Source organism: Glandiceps talaboti, chromosome 20 (genome assembly GCF_964340395.1).
Source record: "Glandiceps talaboti chromosome 20, keGlaTala1.1, whole genome shotgun sequence".
NCBI classification, from domain to species: domain Eukaryota; kingdom Metazoa; phylum Hemichordata; class Enteropneusta; family Spengelidae; genus Glandiceps; species Glandiceps talaboti.
This window is the reverse complement of record NC_135568.1, coordinates 15,005,943-15,033,137: the sequence shown is the minus strand read 5'-3', so window position 1 is coordinate 15,033,137 and position 27,195 is coordinate 15,005,943. Positions and strand designations below refer to the sequence as shown.

The window sequence follows — 27,195 nt, the reverse complement described above, 5'->3', positions numbered from 1 at the left end:
TCGATAAAAAGACTCTCTCTTCATTGCCAGTTTTTCGTTGTACTCAGCACGAGCAGTGGTGAAAATCTGTCTATCAGTTTCAAGTTTAGAAAGCAACCACTTTTGTTCAAGTGATCTTAAAGTCCTGCGTTATAGAGTTGTAAAGTTCTGTCAGCTCATTTACCTCCTGAATCGACGTCGACTTTGTAGAATTTAGTGTGTTTGCGAGAGTGTGTTGAAGTTCCAGTACATTAATGTTCTTTAAGTTACGCTGTTCCCTGATTATCCTTGTTGGAGGTGGGCGAGTGATCATAGACAGTGAACTGCAGCGTGATCAGATGGCATTTTATTGTCTATCATGAAGTTTCCTAGCCATGGGTCAGAGGAACGGGTCAGTACAAGGTCTAAAGTATGACCATTCTGATGTGTACTCCCAACTACATGTTGAGTAAGACTGAGGGATTGAATAAGATCATTGAATTGACGAGTGCCACTGTCATTTCCATCATCAACATGAATATTAAAGTCACCTGCTATCAGTAAGCGACCAGGTGCGAATAACAGGCATTCCATTAAAATGCCGAATTCTGAGAAAAAGATCGGTGAATTTATGCTTCGCAGAATATGGCGGGCGGTAAATAATCACAATACGAAGGTCAGAACTACCCACACGGATGTTGACGTACACAATGACATTGACCTAAGTTTCAAAGATGGCGGTGTTTGTGGTGATTGCGACTGTTGCACTTCTTGTTGCCACCGTTCTCTACTATCTGAAGACAGCGTTCTTCTCTGTAAAGGTGAGATATGAGATAATCATAACATTGCTACGTCTCACAAACTTATCATTATTTTAGGATTTTCTTGTCCACATGCACATATCATGATTTAAGATTCAAATGCAGATTGACCAGCTGAACTATGAACTTAGTTTTGAACTAGTCTTCACCTTTCGATTGATAGAAGAGTGGCTCTAGAATTATCGACTTGATTTCTCTTTAGGGTGACCTTTTTTTACTCCTTTGGGATTTACTGTATAAAAGTAATAATGTAAACATCGGTAACATGCCATGCGTGTGTACACAATTAAGACTGTCATGGTTGACCTTGCAGTACAGTATACATTACGCGTCTTCTGTACAAGTGTTGTTACTAAGGGACCGGTCTGTTTCTCCAGCCTGGGGGGGGGGGGCGGGGGGGGCGGTGGATTCTTAAATCGGGCCGACAAAAAGTTACTGACCCCCCTACCTGTAAAACCAAAAACAGGCTAACCCCCTATCACTTAATTCTAAAACATGATGACCCCCCCCCCCCCACATACACATATATAATATTCACATGACAGGTATTTTTTGATCGTGACTCAGTGTGGACTGCTTGCAATTGACTGTCTCGCATCTACTTTATAAGATCCCGGGTTAGTTCTGTCATAATTTTATAATTATTGACTACACTGGGTAAATATATTCCAAAAGGAGTTTAATAGCAACTTGACAGTGAAAGGTAGGGAGACACATGTCAAATGCAGTAGAGTTTCTTTAAAAGATTATCAATGCATGCTTCCCATTGTATATGAGTTGGTGCATACATTGACGATGTCAATAACTGGTTTGCCTAGGAAAACTGGTTCCTAGGAAAGGAAATCTTCCAGATATAGATGAAGCAGGAAGTTTCCATGAATTCCTGATGAAGTTGCATTCCAAGTATGGTCCAGTAGCATCATTCTGGTATGGAAAGAACTACTTTGTCAGTTTGGGATCACCAGAAGCCTTTAAATATCACATCAAGCTATCGGATAGACCCCGTATGTGTTTTGTATTATTTTTGTCCATCCAAGAATGTATGGATGTAAGATTCGGTTCAAAGAAATCCGGGACTTACGGATCTTGGTAAAAACGGTCAATTCCTAACATAAATCTATAGATAATGACATTTCTTAATGCATAATGTCGTCGAAATTGAGCAAAACACTTTTTTGATATTACAACCCATAATAACACACAACTAAATCATTATCCCTGCTTACCACAAGCATATGTATATAATAACATTCACATGGAGTGTGGAATTATACTGCTACATTTGTTTTAATTATCAGCTCAGTAAATTGTGTCTCTCAATGTTACCAGTATAAAACACAAGTTAGTCATAAAACGACTAGAGAGTAAACAAATGTCATAAAATGTACATGTCTTAGTTAGAGCTTTAGATAATCATAATCGTGAGACTCTCATTACACTATAATCAGTTTACTCTTTGTTAGACTTAAACGCTTGTTATGGATGCTATTAATGATTGTGGCAAGCAAGGAAAACGCTTTAGTTGTGTTATGAATGGCAATGTGCAACTCATTTCGTAGTTAGTGTGCTTTGTCAACAGTGGAAGCCAAAACATTAAAAGTGGATAAAATATGCAAATATTCAAATGACATAAAGAATTCGACTTGAAATGAACACACTGGAATAATAAAGAGAAGAAGATAAATCAAACATCCACACAAAAATATTAAGAGAAGATACGTTCGTGCAAAATAGCTGGTTTGAAACTTGCTGAGCATGAAAAAGTGGATTTGAATTTCATTAGGGTACACAAAACGACACAAATATGTAAATCTGGTGCAAGAGATATTTCAAGGGGATTCTAAACCCCAGATTGCTGTATGTTACATGTTGAAGAAAGATCCAGTAACTTTCTTAATGGTCCCGTGTTTTGTCTGTATAGTTGACAAAAAAATTGACAATGTAGGGAAAATTGCAAGTCCTGTATATTGTAGTCTGCTGCGAGACACACACTGCTTCTTAGTAAATTTGTATATATTTAGTATTACATTACAAGAATGTGTGACACAATCTGACGGTAGGGCAGCAAAACGTATGCAAATACACTTTCAAAAGAGTATCGTGCTGTAATGACAGGAAAACAAAAATAAATTTCGGAATGAATTGGCTTCATACGGATGCTTGAAGACAATTCATCACATCTTACAAGGAAACTTCAAAGGTTTTAATTTCGACCCAAGAACTTGTTGGAAAAATTATTTGTTTGTATTCTAATTTTCTTTCTAGTCGAACTGTTTGAATTCGTGAAACCCCTCGTTGGGCCACAAAGTATCTCATTTGCTAATGGCGAGGATGGTTTTGAAAGACGTAGAGTATATGATCCCCCATTCCGTCACAGAGCTATCAGGAACTATTACCCTATTTTTGAAAAGGTAAGTCGTACTCCATATGACCCTTTGAATTTATACTTGCCGTTAACAATGCCACATGTATCAAAAGGAAGCTTGTGTTTGTTTTCGGTAATTATCAATGCGTTGACTCGAATCTTTATCAAAACAAGCTTGCTAAAAGAAAAGTACTAGGCCCTTGCTCGACTGAGGGCGCTAACGCGGTTGAGTGTGATAATTATAATCTCCATTCTTTTTTCCCTTGTACCATCATAATGTTGGCCATGATTACAATCTTATCACACCTTTTATTGACTAAAATGCTACGTTGTATATTTTTGTATTTTTGTCAATTGTTATGAAATTGCCACCTCTCCCTCTCCTCCCTTCCCTCACTGGGTTTCTTCTACATAAACCTGAAAGTGATAGCTATGCCTGAATATGACAACATAGTACGATTCCCATGTCTTTGTTTTAAACTATTTTTCATTCATTCATAGCATGTTTGTTAGTTAGAAGTATTACCATTTGTTTGAGCATTATTTTAGAGGTGTTTTCCATCATAAGTATTTTTTTGATCAATTTTAGTATTCTCGATTCTTATAACGATTTAGGCAGCTGATGGCATGGTTAAGAAGATATCGTCACTTCCTCCTGAAGAACACATTGGGATATCAGAATACATTTCAGTCTATGTGATCCGTGCCACAAGTAGCGTTGCATTTGGTGATTTCTTTGATAATGACGAAAAGGCCGCGACCCTTCTACACCATTACGAAACTGTAAGCTTATCACATTGTCAATACACATATCAACATTTGAAAGGCATAAACTATTATCAAAGTGACATGGCGCTTGATTGGGGATATTAGATTAGATATTAGTTTATTTGCAATGAAGGCTACAGGCCCAAAGAGCTTATACAACACAAAATATACAGTTCAGAAAAGATAATGGAAGCTCTGTATGAATCTTAGGTTCTTATTTTGAAAGCATGATAAATGAAACATGCCAGCTCATTTAACTTTGTGACATTTTGTGAGCTTACCAGTGATATAAATTTATCAAATGAAGGGTTGCCGTAAAACCATCTTGGGAGCAATTACCTTCTCAGGTCATTATAACGAGAATGAGAAATGATACTCGTGAATGAAACATTGTCTAAGATAGAGAAGTTACAATAATGCAAGTTTTCTGGACGTTTTCGGAGTCTTCATCTCTAAATATTCAGATCATGAGAGGAATAAATATAAATATAAATATTCCAATTCTAAATTTACATGGATAGACACAACTTGAATAGTTCTCAAGTTGCAATATTGACTTGAAAGGTGAAGAAGTTCACAGTTTCACACGTTATTGCATCATGCCAGGTTTGCATTGTAAAGTCTTTCATTCTTTCAGGTCATAGTATTAACAAATCAGTGGTTGTGCCAACCCCCTGATTGAATCACACGTGTTAAACAAAACGAAATAACACATTCTTTAAATAGTAAACCCAAATTGACTCTTTTTATCTCCCTATTTTCCTTTACTCATTTTAACATTAAGTTGTATATGTGTTGATATTGGTGCTATTGCTATATGAAGAAAACATATTTTATTATCTTGCTAATTGCTAACTAATTTTCTTAACAGACATTTGCGACACTGAATCAACAAATAGCAGTAGACAAACCTAAGAACGAGAACTTTGCTCATGGTAACGTTTTCCATTTTTTTTTACCTCTCACTCACTCAGCCACTTACTCACTCACTCACTCACTCACTTACTCAGCCATCCATCCACCCATCCACTCCCGCCCTCATTCACTCACTCATTCATCCTTACCCAACGACCCAACCAACCAACCAACCAACCAACCACTCACTCACTCACCCAACCAACCACCCACCCACCCACCCACCCACTCACTCACTCACTCACTCACTCACTCACTCACTCACTCACTCACTCACTCACTCACTCACTCACTCACTCACTCACTCACTCTCTTACTCACTCACTTATGATGATGATGATGATGATGATGATGATGATGATGATGATGATGATGATGATGATGATGGTGGTGGTGGTGGTGGTGGTGGTGGTGGTGGTGGTGGTGATGATGATGATGATGATGATGATGATGATGATAGTGGTGGTGGTGATGATCATGATCATGATGATTTTTTCACAGCACTGAATGAATGGCATGATTTAATGCGTCAAGCAGTTCAGCATCGACACGATAACCCGCCTGGTGCACAGGAGTGTAGTTTTATTGATGTACTAATAGAGAATTGTCCAACTGAAGAAAGACTTTTGAGTGATGCTGTCTCATACTTTGTGGGTAGCCTTCATACAACAGGTTACAGTAAGTAAAATAAATACTGCATTTACTGTAACAACCAAAAACCGTAATACTGATAAACATTGCTTGCTTATGCTTTGTCCCCAACAGTCGGAGCACAGGTGGGGGCTATGGGAATCTGATGTTCTGTCCGTTAGTGCGTCCATCCGTGGCTCTATGTTTGTGTCTAGCCCTAACTCTGACATGTTTTTTTTTCAAACCTGGCGCGCAAGTGTTAATACCATGGTTAGCATTTACATGCTACTTACTTCTTGAACAGTCTTGCTGTCTATATGCTTCAATCTTGCTGTGTTGTGAACGGAATGGCGGCCATGTTTGTAAAATTAAGAAATTGTTGAATAACTATAGTAAGAAGGTCTTTTTATTCTGTTTAGGTCCATTCTAAATGTGTAAAGACATCCTGTATATTTTGTATTTTAATCTTATGGACTAATCAGAAAACTCATTTTATAACAAACGCCATCTTCAAAACGTCATTGCTCTGTAAAGGTGTCAATACAGTCGTCTGCTAATGGCAGCCCACTTGACAAATAACAGTAGTATTGGGCAATTTGTTGTCCAGTGCCATCAATGGGATAAGCCAAGTGCGACCCTCTACATACATGATAAGGATAAGGGTCGGTCTACAAATGTTTAGAACGGAACTGAACAGAATGCAAACTCCTTGATGAATCAAGATGGCACACATTTGTCTCTCTCTTTACCACAACAGTATACGCATAGTAAATTATATTTAATCATATACATTGAAAGACCATGTTTTTTTGTCGTTCTGACGGCTGTGTTTTCATTGCAGTGATGGTGTGGACGTTTTATTACCTGACAAAACATCCTCAATTCCAAGATAAAGTGTACAAAGAGATTACTGATGTTCTTGGTGAAGATGGCACAGTGAACAACGACATCCTGCCTGAACTTGTGTAAGTGTACATTCATCACAATATGTAAACATAAATTACTGAACAGTACACCATCCTTGGATTAAGGTAGACCATATTAATTACTGATTTTAATATATTACTTTTACAAATAATATTGTAAAAAGTATGTATAAAAAAGTGTGTTTCTCTTGTGCAAATCGCTAAGGGTGGACATCATCCTCTTACTGTATATCGGGACATCAGAAACATGTTTTAGTTAAGTGATATGGGGGGGGGGGTGTTATATACAACCTATATAGTACAGGTAACAGCCCAATGAGAGACCTTATTCACAAAGCCCACATCTATTTGTAGAGAAATCTCTCCGCATGTTATGTATGGACGCTGAAGTTGATTTCCACTGTTAATTTACAGTGTGTCATGTAGTGTCTCATACTGTACATCTCTGAAGAGAGAGAGAGAGAGAGAGAGAGAGAGAGAGAGAGAGAGAGAGAGAGAGAGAGAGAGAGAGAGAGAGAGAGAGAGAGAGAGAGTGTGTGTGTGTGTGGGGGGGGGGGTGTATTAAAATATGTGGAGCCGGGGGAGGTTGGGTTACGAAAATCCTTGGGTTCATTTCAGGGGGGGGGGGGGCATGGAAGCGAAAATTGTTTTGACCACGACCACGACCACGACCCCCTGCCGTAAATTCTGACTCCAGCCTTATCAAATTCCAACCATTTCTTGCCTATTACAGACACTTTGTCATACTTTGTTGTCTTTTAAATCATAACCTCACAGGTAATATAGGAGAAGACAAATATAGACAAGGATTACGTTTAGTGCTCATATAACCTTTTTTCTAAATGGTGATCATATTTGGTGTAACAAAACAATATATGCGTAACTCAAAAACTGCAATATATATTCAAGTGTCTATCCAACCTTATCCCTGTAAGAAAGTGACCTTTGACATCAACCTAATCAAAATCAAGCTATATGTTGCATATTGCAGAGTCTAGATTTCTAGCATTTATGTGTGACCAGTATCTTTCAAAATTATTCTAAATTCCCAATAAAAAGTAACAGTTTTTTCATGTTATGTTATTCTAAACCCTGGGTATAAATACATGTCGCAGACCACAGTGAAAATTTGTTTATATTTGATGGTGGCATCTTTTGATCGTGTTATTAGTTTTCATGACAGACAGACAGACAAAGACTCAGTCGGTACAAAACACAGGTCTCGCTCCGGGTCCAAGTCAGGTTAAACCTGATTTTTTTTCGGATTCAGATTTACTACATGTCAAAAACGTGCATGCAAAATCCTGAGACATGTCTGACCCCAATGATATCATGTCTGACAGTACAAATCAGAGAGAGAGTTGTTGGTAAGTAACCTGTTGTTCAGTGGCCACATTATGTTTCATGACAGTTACAATGCAAAATACTCGATGGTTGAAATTCCGTCGGGCGATATTCGTACGAGTCCCATACCTGGTGATACATCGGGTCCTAGAACATACTGGTGGAAACGAAGAATATCTTGAATAAGCAACTAATGTTATTTCAAAGCTATCAATTTGACTGATAGCCCCAAGCTGTAATCCAACAATGCCACACGGTGAATTGTCTACATTTTGTAACACCAGTTATCATGATAAAGAGAGCATGATATACCATGATACCTACCTCAATTCAGTATAATATATAAGGATGTGTGTGTGTGTGTGTGTGTGTGTGTGTCTGTCTGTCTGTCTGTCTGTCTATGTATGTATATATGTATGTATGTATGTATGTATGTATGTATGTATGTATGTATGTATGTATGTATGTAATTCAGATATGTTCAGGTTTTAACCTACCATTTCTGTATCTCGCCAATTTTTCCTTTAAAAAAGAATATTTATTCGAAACGTCGGATTTTACATTTATACGGACTGATTTATAAGTTCCATATGCATTTCTATGTATGTATGTTCATTCATTCATTTTATTGCCAATTTTTTAAAGTAAGTTACAATTACAAAATGACAGGAAATAAATAAACAGATTGGCAATTTGGAGTCAAAAAAATAGCTTTTCGCTAATCAAGTTTGGCTCCACCTCAGAGTTCATATGCATCAATAACAATAAGGGCTACACAGAACTAGAAGAAAAAATATAATGGGAGAAAATTTCAAAAACGAGCTAACAATGCAAGAATATGTATTATATTCACTAGTTTAAATTTCGTCAAGTAGATACTCTTTAAAAGCTTTCCTGAACAGATGTTTTGATGTGAGACATTTCATTTCTGTTGGCAAACTGTTCCACAATTTTGTGCCTGAAAACCTGATGGAAAATTGACCGGCAGCTGTGCGTATTTTCGGAATTGCCAAATTTCGCCTAAGTTTAAATCTTGTGTCTCGGCTATGATCGATCTCCTGGAAATAATCGCTTAAATCATGAGGAAGGTTCTTGTTATACAAATCAAAAATAAAATTTCCTATACCAAGTTTATGAAGTTTATAAATATTAAGAAGACCCAGCTTTTTAAATAAAGGAGAAGACGAGTCTCTGAACCCAGAGTAAGTCATACATCGCACACACATTTTCTGGATATACATAATTGGCTGTAGATACGACGAATATGTACTGCCCCAAACTTCTAAACCATACATTATATTGGGCTGGAGAAAGGCTTTGTAAAGTAACAGTAAAATATGTTGGGGAACAACATTTCTCAATTTAAATAACATTCCCGATTTCTTCCTAACACAATTCGTTACATATTCAATGTGATCTTTCCATAATAAATGTCTGTCAATGATAATGCCGACAAAAGAAGCTTTGTCGACCTCATTTAGAAGTTGATCATTGACTATAAGTGCACCATGTTTGGTAACCATTTTACGTTTGCTATGAAATATTATGTAGTTTGTCTTCCCTGTGTTAATGGTCAACTTATTTGCATCACACCAATGTAAAACTTTCTTGAAGTGATGGTTCACAAGAGAGAGATTTATAGTGCTTATCTTGTCTGGAAATCTGTGAAATAAGTTGGAATCATCTGCAAATAAACGAAAATCAAAGTAGCTGGAAGAATTCGGGAGATCGTTAATATAGATTAAGAACAATGTTGGGCCAAGTGTTGAACCCTGGGGTACCCCACAAGTGATTGACATTTTTTCAGAGTTTACTTCATCAGCAAAAACAAACTGAGTTCGATTGTGTATGTAATCTGAAAACCACCTCAAAGGGTTTCCCCGTATCCCATATTGTTGAAGCTTAGAGAGTAAAATGTTATGGTTTATCGTATCAAAAGCTTTTGTAAAGTCGATAAATATACCAATAGTAGCATTGCCATCATCAATTTGATGAAGTAAATTACTGACCAGATTAATGAGTGACAGCTTTGAACTATGTTTCCCACGAAAACCATATTGATGTTTATAAAGTAGATGAAACTTGTTGAGAAAACCCATAAGTCTAGTATTCACAATCTTTTCAATTATTTTGCTAAGAACAGGCAAAACTGAAATTGGGCGGTAGTTCCCAGGTGAAGTTTTTGAACCTTTCTTATAAATAGGTACTACCCTTGCTACTTTTAATGCACTGGGAAACTTACATTGTAAAAAAGATAGGTTATAAATGTAAGATAACGGTTTTGCTATTTGATTAGCAGCTATTACAATAAGTTTTGATGGTAAATTATCATAGCCTGAGGCCTTTTTGGTATCTAGGGTTCTCAACAAGTTGGCAACTTCAAATTCTGTTGTAGGTTCCAAGAAAAAGGAATTCTCAGAGATCTGAGGAAGGAATTCCAAATAAGATTTAGAGGGTGTCTGGATTTTACTTGCCAGGTTGGGCCCTACGTTTGTAAAAAAACTATTGAACCCGTTTACGATCTCTTGGGGAGTGTTACATGTCATTATCTCTTCATCAGATGCTATGACAGTCAATTGATCTGGTAAACATGTACCCTGTTTAGATTTCTTCTTATTGATTAAGTTATTGATAAGTTCCCATGTCTTGGTAGAATTATTTTGATTTTCCAGAAACAAAGAAGCATAATATTCTCTCTTAGCAACCCTTAGAACTGTGGTCAGTACATTCCTATATCGTTTATATTTATCTACTGACTCAATTTCATAATTTGAATTAATCATTTTAGCAAATAATTTATGTTTTTTGTTAATCGACTTTTTGATTGATTTGGTGATCCATGGTTTGCATTTGCTGATGCTCTTAATGGACCTTTCAATAATAGGAGCATGTTTGTTACAACAATCACTGAAAATTGTAAAGAAAGTGTCATAAGCGTCATCGACATCTGTGCGTGAGTAGACCTCGTTCCATGGTTGCTCAGAGAGATCATTTACAAAGTCTGCCTCAACAAACATTTTGTAATTTCTACAAGTGATTTTTTCTGTCATGGATGTACTATGTAAACACAAATCCTTAAAGATCGCAAAAATGGGTAAATGGTCAGATATATCACCAGCAATCGTACCTGAATATATAGAGCAATTACTAATATTTGTATAAATATGATCGATAACAGTATGTGAGATTTCAGTAACCCTTGTAGGAACTGATATTAGCTGTGTTAAGTGTAGACAATTCATTGCTGTGGTGAATCTTTCAACATTACTATCCTGACGTAAGATATCAATATTAAAATCGCCAAGGAGAATACAATGTTTTTTATCTAACTTTATACAATTAAGTACATCCAGAAGACTATTTTCAAAATCCGAAAAAACAGTATTGGGTTTCCTGTACAGAATGCCTACAACAAATTTGTGCTTTTTGTCACAAATCTCAAACCAAAGTGACTCAGAATTGGCTAAAGTGAAGGGCAATTTCTTATAATTAATAGAGGAGTGAATGTAAGCGGCAACACCACCACCCCTTCCGACCTCACGACAATTAACTTCAAGAACATAAGACTCTAAAGAAAAAAGACTAGGGTCATTAATTCTCCATGTCTCAGACACGCCTATAATTTTAAATCGATTTTTTAGAATATCCTCATACATCACACGAAAGTCTTCGTAATTTCTGTTCAGTGACCGAGCATTTACATGTGAAACTGCAAACGAATGATCAACAACGGAATTGTACCTCTCATTGAAGTCAGACGGTGTGATAGCGTTACAACAATTAAAAGTATTCGTACTTTGTATATTCATGTTACGAAAAATGACTCTTGACTGGAAAAATAAATGTTTACAATAGGAAGATAATCAGAATACATAAAGTAACAAATGACATCAAAATACTACAAACGGTACAGTGATTCCTGGTCGGATTACTCATGCGGCATTCCAAAGTTTTACTTAATTTTCTTAATTTCATCTTCGTTTGAGATACAAACTGATCGCTCTGTTTGAGATTTTCTTACATAGATGTTACCGTTTATAGTCCATAGATATTTAAACTTTGCGTTCTTCCTCGCCTCATTTATCTTGTGTAAGAGTTGACGTTGTGACTTGCATAAGTTTTCGTTGATGAAAATGTTATTCCGCTGTTGGTATCCGACATCTCTAGTCGAAAGTCCGTGAAGTTTTCTTCGGTTTTCATAGATGTGGTTTCGCTTTTTCCTGGTTGTAAATTTGACAATAATAGGCCGAGAACTTCTGTTACGTGTGGTATCAGCTCCATTTTCATAATTTTGTTTAACCCCTATACGATGAGTTACGTCGATATCACTTGAGGTAATTGACGGATCTATTTTACGCAAGACATTGTGGACAGTTGTATCTGTATCCTCTTTGCCTTCATTAGGTTCAGGAATACCTGCAATTTCGAGATTTATTCTACGGTTGTATTGATCCATTGTGTGTAGTTCTGTTTCCAGCACGGACACTCGGTTGCGTAACAGTCTATTGTCTTGCTGCAAGGTGTCATTGGATTTTTGCAATGCCTGCATATCTTTTTTCATTGTTTCGAACTGATAACTTATAAAATCTACCGATTTTACAAGTTCGTTTTGGGTTTCTCTAAGTTGTCTAACTTCATTCTTAATTTCCGTGATACCTTCCAATACCATGGCCATTTGATCCATACCTGCGTTTTCGTCCCTTGAAGTAGAGGCGCTGCTTAATGATGCACCTGGTAGCACAGTGGGTGTGGCTGCCGTCGTCTTTGCTGTACCTGACTTTTCAGTTGTTGTCCGGATATTCCCAAATCTCCGATTTTCGCACTTTGGGCATAGCATAATGTCTCCCTGGCACAGTTCAACATTCTTCCTTGCAGGACAATCATTGCATTTCATGTTTAGCTCGTTAATCTTTATGTATGTATGTATGTATGTATGTATGTATGTATGTATGTATGTATGCATGCATGCATGCATGCATGTATGTATGTATGTATGTATGTATGCTTGTGTGGACGCACACACATGTAAGTATGCATCTGTGAATCTATTATGTATGTTTCAAATTTTTGTTTTCCTTTTTGTGACAAATTACCATGACTACACAGACTGCAGTTGTCCATGCCCTTGGAGTGGTTAGTCAAGATCAGAAAATTTGGCCAAATCCTGACAGGTAAAATATTGAATTTGTTTGTTCGTTTGACAATTTATACACATCGACATGACTACATTAACTGTAATCTATTGCAAAATATTTCCTGCACCACTTCGCATGGCTATGATATACAATACACTCATTTACTTTATAAAATACTGACTTATACATTGTACGATTAATTCATATTTTAGTACATATTTTAGTAATGCCAAATATCTTTAATATGCACACATTGAAACCCATGTTCAAAGTATATTCAAAGCACTTATACCATGCACGTAGCAAGTGCAACAAAAATATGGAATATATATTCTGGTTGTTTTACATCACGTCAACGACGTGTGTCTACGTCACTGGTTCTGCTGTGTTCAAAATATGAGTCAAAACGTTCAAAATTGCCTTTACTTTCCCTTATTTCTGTTTGAGATTACTGATAATTATGTTTTTCTCCAATACTTTTCTTCATTCAGAAGGAAAATACTCGTGACCTAATGGTTGTCACTAGTCGTCTAGCGACTTGTAGTGACAAAGGGCCCTTAGGTCAGTCGTATTTTCCTTGGCTGAAAGAAGAAAAAATATTTCAAATACCATATAAGTGTCTGCACTGACTCTATGGTGTTCCACTGAAAGGAAAATAGAGATGAAAGAGATTTTCAATTTAGTGTTTCATGGCAACTGAACTACAATTATGTGATGTGAAATCATGAAATGACTCTCCAGCACCTGAAATGTATGAACATATCTTTATTCCCTTGAGTGTCATGCTCCTTTAATGGATGGAATGTTGTAGAATATGTCTAAGAGATAACTTTTTTTTTTATATTTTAATTGTAGATTTGACCCAGACAGGTTTTCGTCTAAAGAGGCGTCCAAACGTCATCCCTTAGCCTTCTCACCTTTCGGATTTGCTGGGAAAAGAGTTTGTCCTGGATATCGTATAGCGTATGCCGAGGCAACTGTTTTCTTGGTGGCTGTACTAAGAAAATTTAAATTTCATTTGGTAGAGGGACAAAATATACAACGCAAGTATGGTTTTGTAACTCTGCCAAGTGATGAAGTATGGCTCACTGTTAGTAACAGAAATTAGTGTTCATATCTGAGTACTATAATGATTCATAATGGAGTCATGGAGACAGACGGTTAACAAAGAAATTAAGCCGCTGAAGGACGGTAGTACCGCGGTCCAGGTACTATGCACTAGCGCCCCTCCTCTTTTATTTTAAATGATCGTCAAATTTCATGAGATTTCGATGTAGCTGTTCATAATTAACTTGAAATACCACCTTGGTAGTAGTAGAGTAGATGCTCAAAAAGTTTCAGAAAATGATTTAATATATACTGAATGGTCGAGCACGACTTACTTGTCTTTCTTTCTTTCTTTCTTTCTTTCTTTCTACTGGATAGTTCTTTAAGGTTGCTTGTTGTATAGGCTTTTTTTTCATCCAATTTTTTATTGTATAAATATTGTAACTTTGTTAAGAATAAAGATACTGACTTCAAATTTTCAGTGTTTTCCCTTTAATATTCATCGTAACATCGAACACATTAAAGTATAGTTTGTTTACATTATAATGAAATTTAACACCTTGCATATTATTATATCATATTTTTCACATTATAGAAGGCAATTTTGATCTAAAACTTTTTTTTTTACAGTTGTCATCATAAATAAACATGTCGAAAACTCTCTACACAAATTTGTGAAATTTTGATCAAAATGCTTGCTATTATTCGTCAAAATGGCAATTTTTGTTGTATCCTGTATCCTGTATCCTGTATCCCGTTTTCGACAAAGCAGTGCTGATTGCCCGGTTAACTAACACAACATCCCTCTATTCAGTTTCTTGTCCTTCATATCAATTATTCAATAATATAAACAAAATGGTTTAAAAATCCAGACGTATAAGCACGTGGTGGCGTTATGTTTGCATATAAATACCACAGTACGCAAATACATTAGCTTTTAGACTGACCGTTTTCGGAGTTGACACCATGGGTTTTGGGAATAGAACAAGTTTAATCAATCATAAAACAAGTAATGTTCTGTTAGTATTCAACTTTGCCATTTAGTGCTTTATATGCCATGGTTAGCCTGAAGCACTTTGAAATTCGCCTGTTTTTTAAGGGTTCCCATTGAAGCTCCCTTAGCCTTAACACTAGTGTCTGTTTTGGTGTAGCTTTGAAGAACAAAGCGGATAGCCCATCATTCAGTCATTTGAATGTCATGTTTGTCATATAGTAGTTGTATGAAGGTCCCAGGTACAAACTCCATATTCTACGATAGGACGGGCAAATATAAAATATGACCTTATTTTGATGTCTTTGGGTGCGGGTTTTATGTCAAGGCGTAGAAATCCTAATGTTCTGTTGGCTTTAGCTACTATGCCCTAAATGTGGTGTTTCCATTTAAGGTCGTTTGATAGTTCAATTCCTAAATACGGATGATGTTGTACAGTTTCAAGGGCCTTCTCTTTGATATGTGTATACGGTTTGTGTTTGAGGGTGTTGTGCATAATGTAACACTTAGATGAAGTAACTTCATGTTCCATATGTCAGTCCAAGAGACGAGAGAATCTAGATCTTTTTGAAATTGGAAAGCGTCGTTCGGAGATTTTATTTGTCCGTATAAAAGGCAGTCATCTGCGAATTTTTTTCGGAGATGTCATCTAGATAAAAGGAAGAGACGAGGTCTTAATACGATAACCTGTGGAACATCCGAGTCAACTGAAATTGGTGTTGAAAGTTCTCCATCAACAGCAACACGTTGTTGTCGTATGGTTAGAAAGGATTCCATTCATGAATATGACGATGTTGTCATTTGCATGTACAGCACAATATATCAAGAATTGAACAACTGTGTATGCGCTCAAAATTATGTACTTTCTGTACTTTAAATACCCTGGTACACAGAAAAGTGTCAAATCTGTCTATAATACGTTCAGTAGGAGGTTGGTTTCCACTCGTATCCTATCTGCGTATACGATTAACCAATGACATTTGACCTAACTTTCACATTTAAAGATGGCGGTGTTTGTGGTGATTGCGACTGTTGCACTTCTTGTTGTCATCGCATTCTACTATCTGAAGACAGTGTTCTACTCTGTAAAGGTGAGATACAAAATAATTGTAACATTGCTTCGTCACATGAGCTGTTGATTGAGTGGGGATTTTCTTATCTACATGCACATATCATGATTCTATTCAACTGCAGAATGACCAACTGAACTATGAACTCTTTAGTTAGGAGAGATGGTGCTGCTCCAGAATTTTCGACTTGATATCTCTTGGCAAATAATGTACACACACACACACACACACACACACACACACACACACACACACACACACACACACACACACACACACGTGTATATGTGCGTGCGTGTATGTTGTGTGTGTATCATTACAGTCTTGCCCCAAGCTACAGCATGTGGCTAAATAGGCCATTTAATTCTGTATAATTGTTTACGATCATTTAGTTGCCCTATAAAGCAACAAACGTTTAGTTACCTAACCTACCGTGAAAAACTATTAATCACATCGGTTTGACCTTTACTATGATACATTATTGCATTGATATTCAACAAATTTACATATTTGACAAATACAAAGCTTTTAGAGTAGTCATCACGCACAAGCGGCTAGGTTTACCCACAAACCCTTGCGGTAAATCAGTATAATCACTGAACACATGTCAAATGCAGTAGGGTTTCTTTACAAGATTATCAATGCATGCTTCAAATTTGATATGAGTTGGTGCATACATTGACGATGTCAATAACTGACGTGCTTCAAATATCATGGACGACGACATAACAGACGTGTCCTATTTCTTAATGCATGCTTCACATATCATTTAATTGACAACCAAGGATATAGAAACAATCTTACATCTTACATCTGCTAATCTTTTCCCCTCCAGAGTCCAACTGGTGCCATTCCCGAAAACCAAACAGCTATGATTCTAGGAATGGTGAAAACTGACCCTGAGTATGAATTCCATTTCCGTAGTTCTTTATAATTGGACATCATATGAACATTAATGCAAATAATCTCCTCAATACAAATTCTTTTGACATGAAAATTAGAGTTGAAACTTTTTAACTAACATATTGTTAAAGTATAGTATAATATAGAATAATTGCACAGAAAGCTTGGAATGTGGAAATTGAGTTCTATAGAATAATTGTTGTGTGTTATATATACTTCAATCAATCAGTGATAATCAAGTAATGCTTCTGTAAATGTTATTAGTAAATTCTTACAATAACTTTTGTTACTTAATATCATTTATGGAAATACTAGTAGACATCCGATGTACAGTTTTCCCTGGTTTTGTCTGTAGGAAAGGAAATCTTCCAGATATAGATGAAGCTGGGAGTTTGCATGAATTCCTGATGAAGTTGCATTCCAAATATGGTCCAGTAGCATCATTCTGGTATGGAAAGAACTACTTTGTCAGTTTGGGATCACCACAAGCCTTTAAAGATCACACCAAGCTATCGGATAGACCAAGTATGTGTTTTGTATTATTTTTGTCCATCCTATAATGTATGGATGTGAAATTCGGTTCAAAGAAATTTGGGACTTAGGGCTCCTGGTAAACGGTCAATTCCTAATATAAATCTATAGATGACACACAACTAAATCATTATCCCTGCTTATAACAATCATGTATAACATTCATATCATATGTGTGAAAGTATACTGCTACATATGCTGTAATTATCAGCCAAGTAAATTGTGTTTCTCAATGTACTCGATCTTAAACAATGTTACTAGTATAAAACACAAGTTATTCATAAAACGACTAGAAAGAAAACATAAATGTCATAAAATGTACATGTGTCAGTTAGACTTAAAGATAATCATAATTGTGGTACTCTCATTACATTGTAATTAGTTTACTCTTTGTTGGCCGACAACATTGTTTACAAATTGACTAAAGTTGGAAAGTCTACATACGAGTCTTATAATAAAACAACTATTATTTTTAAATGATTGTTGGAAGCACGAGAAACGCTTTAGTTGTGTGTTATGAATGGTAATGTGCAACTCATTTGTAATTTAGTGTGTTTTGTCAACAGTGGAAGCAAAAACTATAACAGTATATACAATATACAAACATTCATATGACATAAAGAATTCGACTAAAAATGAACATGATTGAATAATAAAGATACGAACCTAAATCAAATATCATCCAAAAGACATTAGGACAACTGAGATACTTTCATGCAGAATAGCCTGTTTAAAACTTGTCAAGCATGAAAAAGTGGTTTGGAATTTAATCAGGGTACAAAAAACGACACAAATATGTAAATCTGGTGCAAATGACATTTCAGGAGAATTCTAAACACCAGTTTGCTGTATGTTAAACGGTGTAGAAAGATCCAGTAACTTTCTTAAAGGTACGACTGCCTGGGCCTGGGACCCTATTTTGCATATGACTGACTGTATGTTTGGAGTTGGAGAACTTGTGGTGACTCACTGGCATGTAATCACCAAAAATATAAACATTCCCTATATGGGTTGTTCACATGCAAATGCCGCATATTTGAATAATCCTGAGTGACATACAATCTAAACAGCTGTTTGCAGTTGAATTTGTCTCATTTTGAAAGTTTTTTTCATTCTATGAAACAAACAAATTGCTTTTCAACTTTGTTCAAGTTACCATCCTACGACATTCACAAACACTTTGTACACGATACATGACCTGTGTATTTCTCAGAGCACAGAAAAAATGCTGAAAACAAGACCTAGAAGCTAGTGCTCTGTACAGCAGTTTGAATTTCCCGCATTTGTATAGATTAGCCATAATCCTCTTTATATATAGGGCAGTTCTGTGTTTAAAGGTCTCGTATAGTTGACAGCAAAATTGCCAATGTAATGAAATTGCAAGTCCTGTATATTGTACTCTACTGTGAGAAACATACAGTTCTTCTCAGTGAATTTGTATATAATTAGTACATAAACATTATAAAAATGTGTAACACAATCTGACGGTATGACAGCACAACATTGGCAAATACACTTTCAAAAGAGCATCGTACTGTAATGACAGGAAAGCAAATCTATAACTTTTTCGGAATAAGTTGGCCTCATACGGATGTTTGAATATAATTCACATTTTACAAGTAAACTTAAAAGTTTTTAATTTTAACCTAAACACATGTTGGTAGCTGGTTTGAAACTTGCTGAGCATGAAAAAGTGGATTTGAATTTCATTAGGGTACATAATATGTAAATCTGTTGCAAGCGATATTTCAGGAGAATTCTAAACCCCAGATTGCTGTATGTTAAATGTTGGAGAAAGAGCAAGTATTTTTTCTAAAGGTCCCGTGTTTTGTCTGTATAGTTGACAGAAAAATTGACACTGTAGGGAAAATTGCAAGTCCTGTAAGCTTATATTGTAGTCTGCTGCGAGACACACACTGCTTCTTAGTAAATTTGTATATATTTAGTATTAAATTACAAGAATGTGTGACACAATCTGACGGTAGGGCAGCAAAACGTGGGCAAATACACTTTCAAAAGAGCATCGTGCTGTAATGACAGGAAAACAAAAATAAATTTCGGAATGAGTTGGCTTCATACGGATGCTTGAAGACAATTCACCACATCTTACGAGGAAACTTCAAAGGTTTTAATTTCGACCCAAGAACTTGTTGGAAAAATTATTTGTCTGTATTTTAATTTTCTTTCTAGTCGAACTCTTTGAATTCGTGAAACCTCTCTTTGGTCCACAAAGTATCACATATGCTAATGGAGAGGATATTGTTGGACGACGTAGAGTATATGATCCGCCATTCCATCACAAAGCTATCAGGAACTATTACCCTATTTTCGAAGAGGTAAGTCGTACTCCATATGACTCTTTGAATTTATACTTGTTATACTTGCCAACAGCAATGAAAGGGAAGTTTTGTGTTTGTTTTCAATAATTATCAATGCATTGACTAGAATCTTTACCCCAAAAAATTTATTAAAACAAAAGTACTAGGTACTTCCTCGACTGAGGGCGCTAACGAAGTTCAGTGTAATAATTATAATCTCCATTATTTTCTCCTTTGTAGCATCATAATGTTCGCCATGATTACAATGTTATCACATCTTTTATTAACTAAAATGCTACGTTGTATTTTTTTTGTATTTTTCCTCAATTGTTATGAAATTTCCACCTCCCTCCCTCCCTTCCCTCACTGGTTTCTTTAAAACTTGAAACTGATAGCTATGCCTGAATATGACAACATGTAGTAAGATTCCCATGTTTATTTTTTACTCATTCATAGAGAAACACAAAGTTTGCAAGTTAGAAGTATTATAATTTGGTTGGGCATTATTTTCAATGTGTTTTCCATGATAAATATATTTTTGATAATTTTTAGTATTCTCAATTCGTATAATGATTTAGGCAGCTGATGGCATGGTTATGAAGATATTCTCACTTCCAGCTGAACAACACATTGCGATATCAGAATACATTTCAGTCTATGTGATCCGTGCCACAAGTAGTGTTTCATTTGGTGATTTCTTCGATAGTGACGAGAAGGCCGTGACTCTTCTACGACATTACGAAACTGTAAGCTTATCACATTGTCAATAAACATATCAACATTTGAAATTACAATTTAAAGGCATAAACTACTTTCAAAGTGATATTGCGTTTGATTGGGGATATTAGATTAGTTTATTTGCAATGAAGGCTACAGGCCCAAAAAGCTTATACGACACAATATGTACAGTTCAAATAAGATGATGGAAGCTCTGTATGAAACTTAGGTTCTTCTTTTGAAAGCATAGTAAATGAAACATGCTAGCTCATTTAACTTTGTAAGATTTGAGAGCTTACCAGTGATATAAATGTATCAAATGATAATAGAGAATAAAAGAACTTCTAAGCTACAGAAGTTTTAAAAACGCAAGTTTGCCGGATTGTCGTTTTCTCTCAATCTTCAGATCATGAGAGAAACCATGACATACAGACATTGCAATTCTAAATTTACATGGATAGACACAACTTAAATATTTGTCAGGTTGCAAAATTGTCTTCAACGGTGATTAACTTCTCTGTTTTGGGGAGGACGTTATTCGATCATGCCAAGTTTGCATTGCAAAGTCTTTCATTCTTTGGGTTAATAGTATTACAAAATCAGTGATTGAGCAAACCCCGTGATTAAACCATACGTGTCCAAAATCAAAACGAAATTCTTCACATAGTAAACCTAACTGATTGTTTTATCTCCCTTTTTCTTTAACCTTTTTAACATTAAGTAGTATCTGTGTGGATATTGTCGATATTACAGCTATATGAAGAACAAATATTTAAATAATAGGCAGGCACAATATTTTCTCCTAATTGCTGACTAATTGTCTTCACAGATATTTGTGACACTGAATCATGAAATAGCAGTGGACAAACCTAAGGAAGAGAAATTTGCTCATGGTAAGGTTGCATGTTTTTACTTCTCTCTCACTCACTCACTCACTCACTCACTCACTCACTCACTCACTCACTCACTCACTCACTCACTCACTCACTCACTCACTCACTTGCATGTTGCTGTTCACGACGATGATGATGATGATGATGATGATGATGATAATGATGATAATGATGATTTCTTTCACAGCCCTGAAAGAATGGCATGATTTAATGCGTCAAGCAGTTCAGCATCGACACGATAACCCACCTGGTGAACAGGAGTGTAGTTTTATTGATGTACTGATAGAGAATTGTCCAACTGAAGAAAGACTACTGAGTGATGCTATCACATACTTTGTGGCTAGCTTTCACACAACATACTTCAGTAAGTAAAATAAATTTACTGTGACAGTGAAAACGTTAACCCTTAATACTAATACAAACTGCTTTCAAATGCTTTGTCCCCAACAGTCGGATCACAGGTAGGGCTATGGGAATCCGATGTTCTGCCCGTTAGTGCGTCAATCCCAGGGTCTGTGTTTGTGTCCAGCCATAACTCTGACATGTTTCATTCAAACCTTGCACAAGTGTGAATAACATAGTGGGCACTTACATGCCACTTACTTCTTTAAATAAATTAGGTGAGTCGTCAGACATTTGTTATAAACTACACTATTATTCTACAATGGCTCAGGTATAACATAGAGACTGAAGTCATATCAACAGGTATGACAGTCCAGCTGACATCATTACACTGATTGTACAAGTACAATGTAAGCCAAGCGATTTCCTTCATACCACAAACGTTCAATGGATTTTGCATCTGACTAATTTCTATCAGATTGCATGCAAATGTTGTACCATACTTGAGACGAGATACATGAAAATCTTGCTGTCTATGTTACTGGGTTGTGAACGGAATGGCGACTATGTTTGTTGTAAAATCAAGAATTGTTGAATAACTACAGCAAGAAGGTTTTCTTTATTCTATTTAGGTCCATTCCAAATGCATAAAGAAATTTGGTGTATTTCGTGTTCAATCTTATTGACCAATCAGAAAACTCGTTTATAACAAACGCCATCTTCGTATGTCACAATACAGCCATTTTCTAATGGCAGCCCACGTAACAAATAACGGTATTAGGCAATTTGTTGTCCAGTGCCATCAATAGGATTTGCCAAGTGGGACCTGCTACACACATGATATGTATAAGGGTCGGTCTGCAAATGTTTAGAATGGAACTGAGTAGAATGCAAAGTCGTTGATGAATCAAGATGGCACACATTTGTTTACCACGACAGTATATTCATAGTAAATGGTATTGAATCGTATACATTGAAAGACCATGTTTCTTTTATAATTCATTTACCACATCTTTCTTCTGTCATTCTGATTACAATCTTTTCATGACAGTGATGGTGTGGACGTTTTACTATCTGACAAAACATCCTGAAATCCAAGATAAAGTGTACAAAGAGATTACTGATGTTCTTGGTGAAGATGGCACAGTAAACCACGACACGCTGCCTAAACTTGTGTAAGTCCACTTTCAACACAGTATGTAAAGATAATCACTGAACAGAACATCAGCCTTGCATTTAGGTTGACCAGGTTAATTACTGATTTTAATAGATTACTCTAAATTTATGAATAATATTATAAAAAGTGTGTATAAAAAAGTGTGTTTCTCTTGTGCAAATCGCTAAGGGTGGACAACATCTCATTACTATATATTGGGACAGGACAAATATGTTTTAGTTGAGTGATATGGGACGGGGGGGGGACTGAGGTAATATATGAGCTATAATACGTGACCACTTACCAATAGTCCACCGATAGCAATCAATATACAGTAAAATTGTGAAAGCGTATGGAATGAAATTTGTGAAGAAAATGGCTTTGAGCAGAGAATTACAACCTGACAACAATACAGGAATAGCACTAACAGCGATAGGAGGGGTTCACAAAGGGGTATTGGACACTGTTGTGGCTTATTATCATTGTCTTTTATGTTTCGAATAATAACTTCTAACAATTAAATTTGGTGTTAGTTTGACGGTTGGCAATTGGATGTACGTATAACATCAAATGTAGCCGATAGCCAATGTGCCAAACTAATGGAAAATGAACACTTGATACAGGGCTAACAACTCTCTATATAAAGTTATTGACACGTGAGAAAATCCACAGAACCACACAATTTCCACATAATTAGTCGTCTGAAAGGGGGGGGGGGGACTGTTACAATGGGCTCCTTTCCGTCCGTCCGTCCATCCAAAATACGTAATTTCTCATACGTGCAATATCCGATTTCTTTAAAACCCGGCACAAAGGTGACATGTCATATGGAACATATGCACGTCACTTTGTTTTGCGACTTATTCATATTTGCCTGAATGGCGGCCTATTAAAGATGAATATTTATTGCATAACTCAAAAACTGTATCACATAGAGACTCCATTCATCTGTTCACCCTACTATAATCGGGTACAAGCGTTCCTTTAAGATATTGAACTTTGACCTTGACCTTGACCTTCATGGTCAGTTATCAAATTCCAGCCATTTCATGTTTGTCTCAGATACTTTCTCATATTTATTTCTTGCCAATTTCGTTTAAATCATATCCAAAGGTAATATAGGAGAAGATGAATATAGACAAGGATTACATTTAGTGCTCATATAACTTTTTACTGAACGTGCCCATATTTGGTGGTGTAACAAATCAATACATTATTGTATAACTCAAAAACTGTAATACATAGCGTGTCCATTCAAGTGCCTATCCAATATCATTCGATGTAAGCTCTCTTAAGAAAGTGACCTTTGACCTCAACATTGTCTGTCAGGATCAGTTGTCAAAATCAAGCTATTTCTTGCATATTGCAAAATCTAGATATGTAGCATTTAAAATGTGTGACCAGTTTCTTTCAAAATGATTCTAAATTACCAATAAAAAGTCAAACTGTTTTTTTTCCCAATTTTTGTTATTCTATACCCTTGGTAGAACTACCACAGTGAAAATGTGCTTATATTTGATAGTGGCATCTTTTGATCTTGTTATTAGTTTTCATGACAGACAGACAAAGAGACTCAGTCGGTACAAAACAGAGGTCTTGCTCCGAGTCCAAGCAATGTTAAATCTGATTTTTCCGGATTCAGATTCACTAAATGTCAAAAACGTTTATACAAAATCCTGAGATTTGTCTGAAACCAATGATATCATGTCTGACAGTACAAATCAGAGAGAGTTGTTGGTAAGTAACCTGTTGTTCAGTGGCCACATTATGTTTCATGACAGTTACAGTGCAAAATACTCGATGGTTGAAATTCCGTCGGACGATATTCGTACGAGTCCCATACCTGGTGATACATCGGGTCCAAGAACATCAGGGTGTAAACGGAGAATAGCTTGAATAACCAAGTAATGTTATTTTAAAGAGAGAATTGACTATTAGCCCCAAGCTGTAATCCAACAATGCCGCACTGTTGTCTACATTGTGTAACACCAGTTATCATGTTGACGAGAAAAGTATTAGCATGATGAAACATACCTACCGTCAATTCAGTACCTATCTTCTACTAAACCTATCATATTGATGACAAAGAATGGTGTGTGTGTGTGTGTGTGTGTGTGTGTGTGTGTGTGTGTGTGAGTGAAGCATTTTATTTTTATTAGCAATAATTCGAGTTTTTCAGGTACTTGAAACGAGTTTTTGATGAAACCTTGCGATGTGCAGTGATTGCACCTTTTGCTGCAAGGGTTAACTATGAGAAGGAAATGAAGATACAAGGATTTACCATTCCCAAGGGGGTAAGTTTATAATATTAGCATACCTAGGATGATTTTCATTATCTATATATCACTATGTATGTATGCATATGTGTTAGTCTGCATCTATATCAGCATGTCTGTCTCTCTGTCTGTCTGTCTGTATATATATATATATATATATATATATATATATGTCTGTCTCTCTGTCTGTCTGTCTGTATATATATATATATATATATATATAGACAGAGACAGACACACACGTACATGTGTATTTATTTATTTATTTATATGTATGTATGTATGTATGTATGTATGTATGTATGTATGTATGTATGCATGTATGTATGTATGTATGTATGTATGTATGTATGTATGTAATATGTACCTAGTACCTGAGTTAGACGGTGTAGACTAATCCTTACTTTCACTGTTACTTGAATAATTCTTTCCCTCTGATCTCTGACTACTATAACAGTATGTATGTATGTATGTATGTATGTATGTATGTATGTATGTATGTATGTATGTATGTTTTCTTGGACGCACTCACGCACGCACGCATATATGTATGCAAGTGTGCATCTATAATGTATGTTTCAATTCATTGTCTTTCTTTTTATGAAAAATTACCATTACTAAACAGACTGGAGTTGTCCATGCCCTTGGAGTGGTTCACCAGGATCCGAAAATCTGGCCAAATCCTGACAGGTAAAAATGTTGAATTCATTCAAGTTATTTCCTGAAGCTCGTTTGACAATTTGTACAGATCATTTTGATTACATTATCTCTAATTTATTGTAAATATTTCCTAAACCAATTCATATGGCTATGATATATAATGCACTCATTTACTTTATAAAATACTGATTTATACATTATAGGATTAATTCATATTTTAGTAAAGCCAAAAATCATTAATATGCAAACATAGAGACCGGTGCTTAAAATATATTCAGAGCACATATAATAAATATTCTTATACCATATGCATGAAGCAAGTTGAACAAAAATTATAGAATATATACTCTTGTCGTTCTACGTCACCACAGAGCGTGTCGACGTCACTTGTTCTGCTGTGTTCGAAATATGAGTCGAAACGTTCGAAATTGTCATTACTTTCCCCTATTTCTGTTTGATATTACTGGCGCTGTAGTAATTATGTTATTCTCCAATATTTTTCTTGAATCATATCAGCTGGAAAATACACGTGGTCTCACGTTCATTCTCGCAGGCCATGGCCAGAGCATTTTTTTCCCGGCTGACGCAACGAGACGTTGGCTGATAAGACTCGCCGTAGAGGGCGGTGATGTATGACGATGAGGGTTGTCTAGCGACTCATCGTCACGGTGGTGTTTCGTGGCAACTGAACGACAATTATGTGATGTGAACTCATGAAATGAGTCTCCAGCACCTGAAATTTATGAAAATAATTTTAATTCCTGGAATGACATGACCCTTTAATGGATGGAATACTGTAGAATAGGTCTAACACATAACTTTTTTAATATTTTGATTGTAGATTTGACCCAGATAGGTTTTCGAATGAAGAAGCGTCCAAACGTCATCCTTTAGCCTTCTCACCTTTCGGATTTGCTGGGAAAAGAGTTTGTCCTGGATATCGTATAACGTATGCTGAGGCAACTGTTTGCTTTGTGGCTTTACTAAGAAAATTTAAATTTCATTTGGTAGAGGGACAAAACATACAACGCAAGTATGGTTTTGTAACTCTGCCAAGTGATGAAGTGTGGGTCACTGTTAGTAACAGAAATTAAATTAAGTATTACATTGAATCAATTATAATGGAGAGATTTTTGTCACCCTTCTTGCGTAAAGACCTCGTACTGCGCTTCAGAAGCTTAGGTTGCCGAGCAAAGCCGAAGGAGGACAGTCTGTCGGGGCACTAGCGCCCCTGCCTCTCTTTTGATGTATATGATCGTCAACTTTCATGAGATTTTGGTGTAATTTTTATATTTATTTGGTAGTAGAGTAGATTCTCAAAAAGTTTCAGAAAATGTTTTAATATATTAATAAACTTAATGCGTTGACCACTACCACGATTTGGGTAGTATTGCACACATGATGGTAGCCCACAGTCGCGTCGGACATA

The 27,195-nt window shown here is 36.0% G+C and overlaps 2 protein-coding genes across 2 annotated transcripts; both read left to right on the top strand.

Annotated features, from left to right (window-relative positions):
- The first annotated feature begins 556 nt into the window (after positions 1–556).
- On the top strand, positions 557–13,970 carry LOC144450594 (cytochrome P450 20A1-like). The gene is made up of 11 exons (XM_078141238.1): positions 557–779; positions 1,598–1,783; positions 3,045–3,190; positions 3,760–3,927; positions 4,784–4,847; positions 5,329–5,505; positions 6,299–6,422; positions 10,123–10,204; positions 12,132–12,221; positions 12,834–12,898; positions 13,718–13,970. Exons 1-11 carry the CDS (start codon positions 557–559, stop codon positions 13,968–13,970), a joined length of 1,578 nt encoding a protein of 525 aa, XP_077997364.1.
- Positions 13,971–15,904: 1,934 nt separating this feature from the next.
- LOC144450593 (cytochrome P450 20A1-like) lies at positions 15,905–26,937 on the top strand. Its single transcript, XM_078141237.1, has 11 exons — positions 15,905–15,991; positions 16,806–16,873; positions 17,229–17,398; positions 19,595–19,740; positions 20,301–20,468; positions 21,269–21,332; positions 21,520–21,696; positions 22,726–22,849; positions 25,010–25,124; positions 25,732–25,796; positions 26,608–26,937. The coding sequence occupies exons 1-11, from the start codon at positions 15,905–15,907 to the stop codon at positions 26,858–26,860; spliced, it is 1,437 nt and encodes a 478-aa protein (XP_077997363.1). The 3' UTR covers positions 26,861–26,937.
- The last annotated feature ends 258 nt before the right edge of the window (positions 26,938–27,195 follow it).